At 53.3% G+C, this 2,654-nt stretch overlaps 1 protein-coding gene across 1 annotated transcript in view; it reads right to left on the reverse strand.

The window, feature by feature from the left end:
- NHLH2 (nescient helix-loop-helix 2) overlaps positions 1-2,589 on the reverse strand; it is a 3,924-nt gene extending 1,335 nt beyond the window's left edge. Inside the window, exons 1-3 of the mRNA XM_039718008.1 lie at positions 2,401-2,589; positions 2,132-2,209; positions 1-185 (exon numbers count right to left, since the gene is read on the reverse strand). The exon at positions 1-185 is cut by the window's left edge and continues 1,335 nt beyond it. Of these exons, the coding sequence (XP_039573942.1) occupies positions 1-165 (165 nt within the window). The 5' untranslated portion in view covers positions 166-185; positions 2,132-2,209; positions 2,401-2,589. The remainder of the gene's footprint in view (positions 186-2,131; positions 2,210-2,400) is intronic.
- Positions 2,590-2,654: the final 65 nt, after the last annotated feature.

A 2,654-nucleotide genomic window follows, 5' to 3' on the forward strand; every position in this document is an offset into this window, starting at 1 on the left:
GCCGCCGCCGCCGCCCCGGCCCTCGCCGCCGCCGCCCTCGGCAGGCTCCGGGTCGGAGACGCAGCAGCTGAGCGCCTGGGCGTCCGCGCCGCCCAGGGACTCCGGGTCGGAGGGCGCCGAGGAGGGGTGGTCGGAGTCGGCGGCTTGGTCCGGGCTAAGCATCATCTTGGAGGGGGCGGAGGAGCCTTCCCGAGACAGAGAAGCAGAGAGAGCGGGTCAGGGCCCCGGCCCCGGGATACAGGGGCCGGGCGGGGAGCAGGGACACGGACAGGCACACGAGGGACATGCCGGTCCCCGCGCCCTGTCCCCGGCGCCGGTACCGCCCGACCGGGGAGGGGGAGAGCCGGGTGGACGAGTTGCGGCTCCTTCAGGGAGTACTAATGAGAGCAATATCGGGGATAAACGATACCCCGTCATTTAACCATCCCTTCTCTAGCGCTTGACGGCAGCTTCAGCGGAATATACTTCCTGCCGTTATTCCCTGCGCTTCCTTGGGTGTTGAAACAGGCCCAGAGAGCAATAGAAGATTTTTTTTTTAATTTATTTTTTTTTAAGCAAGCTAATATCCAGTGTTTCAATAATATGGTGATTCCCCGCCCCCCTCCCCGTCCAGGCCCCCAATTTTAATATTGTTCTTTCTAGCCAGCCAGTTTCTGCTTAACTGTTTCTCTTTCGGAAACGCTCTCTGGGATCCAGGCTACAGACGTGATACTTCTAAATACACAGCTCAAGGCTCCACAAGTATAACAAGGCCAGTGGGGAGATTTATTTCCCCAATCCCTACGGGATCCTATGTATCTGCTAGGCTCTCCCCTCCGCTCTTTTCTCTGTGCTCCTTCTTTTTTTGTTTTTATTTCTTTCCTTTCCTGCTGCTAATCGTGCAGATAGCAATTTGCTAGCGATCAAACGGGAATGTTTGGAGAGTTTCCGTTTTCTAAGCGTCGGATTCAAAAAGAAACAAAACCTCAAAGCAGAGGCCGAACTTTTCCATCCCTTTAAATTTTCCCTCCTCTCCCCTCCCTGCGCGAAAAGAGGGGGAGGCTAAATAAATAAATAAATAAATGCGGACGTGCCTTTCAAAAGAAAATTGAATCGTATCTTCTTGCGGCCTCACAGAGCACCATCTGTCATGTAGACAGCAATACAAATCCGAGCGCGTCCGTGGACATGCCGGCATGTAATAAAACAATACATCAGGCAACTAGTGAATAACCTTGGACACAAATGTGTGTGTGTGTGTGCGTGCGTGTGTGCATCTGGGGTGTCGAGCGAGGTGGGGAGCGAGCCCGACGGGGGAGGGAGCATCGCATCCTCCCTTCTCCCGAATTAATATTGCAAAGTATTTCCACATAAAGTTTCCAGGGAAAGTCCCAGTTGGGCCTCAGACCCGGTTGGGAAAAATAAACTGTTATTATTGTTGTTGTTAACAATAATAATGATAACAACCACATGGGCAGGAGGAATTCTCCCCAGGCAGGGATAGAACCAAGCCTCCTCACAACGGGGCGAGACGCGGGGCACGCGTGGTGGGGCAGAGGGGCTCTGCCGGGGGCCGAGGCTCAGCGCTCCCCGGGGTGCGCAGGGAGCCAGGACTGGGGAGTGGGAGAGAAGAGCTCTTCCTTCTCTGGGAAGGGGCTGTCTCTTGCCAGGGCCGTCGGAAACGCTTCCTCTTCGATTTTTAATAAGGAGCGTTAATCAGGCCCACAAGGCAGGGGTAGGGGAAAAACCCATTAGCGCGCAAGTCAGGTATCAGCGATCTCGTGGGGCAAAAAGATACAGAGGAAGGGTTTAAAATCATCTTTCAGCTGGCATCCAAACGAGGGGGCTTTTGCAAAAAGCACGTTAGAGAGGCAGGATTTGCAGGGCGATTGTACAAAAATGGGCAATTAAAGCGGTGGTTCCTGAAGAAAGTTGCTTAGAGGTTTCTCTACCGGTGTGTGTTGAATTTTTCGCTTTGATTTGGATTTATCTGTACGGTGGGGTTTGGCGAGCTGATCTGTAAAGAGGCTCTTTTCCCCCTCCCCCCTCTCTATTTAAAAAAAATTATTATTATTATTATTACAGTAAACCCCATGCCCCCTGCTACCTGCAAAACGGAAAGATATTGTTAAGGATTGCTAAGGCTGCTTACCTCGGTGGAGTCGTTTGGATAGCCTCTCTCTCCAGGTCCCCTCGCCCCCTCGGCGATTCCTTTACAGTTCAAATGACCCTTCGGGAGCGGAGCATGGAAAAATTAAAAAATCAAAATCAAATAAAATTAATTACGAGCGAAAAAGTGTCCTGCTCGGATGGGGAAAGGCAGATCTCATCCCTCGCCGCGGCCTCCAGCGCTCCAGAGATGGGAGATGTTATACTGTCGTGTTTGTTTGCGGAGTATAAATAACAACTTAAGTTACTTACGATGCATCAGGGGAGAAAAAGCGTTTCCCCATCAAAGTCCTCCTCCGCCCGCTTGTCCGGGGCAGCGGCTTCAGCGCACCGGCGGCTTCGGCCGGTCGGTTTTTGAGGAGGAAAGTGCCCTCTCGCCCGCTTTTCTTCCTCCTCTTCCCCGACCGCGATAAATAACAAAAGGGATGCGGCGACAGCACCGGCACCGTCCGGGATTATTCCCTCTCTCCCGCCCCCTCAGCCTCTCCTTCCCCGCGGCAGCCCCG

This window comes from Passer montanus, unplaced genomic scaffold (genome assembly GCF_014805655.1).
Source record: "Passer montanus isolate IOZ18808 unplaced genomic scaffold, ASM1480565v1 scaffold39, whole genome shotgun sequence".
In the NCBI taxonomy this organism is placed as follows: domain Eukaryota; kingdom Metazoa; phylum Chordata; class Aves; order Passeriformes; family Passeridae; genus Passer; species Passer montanus.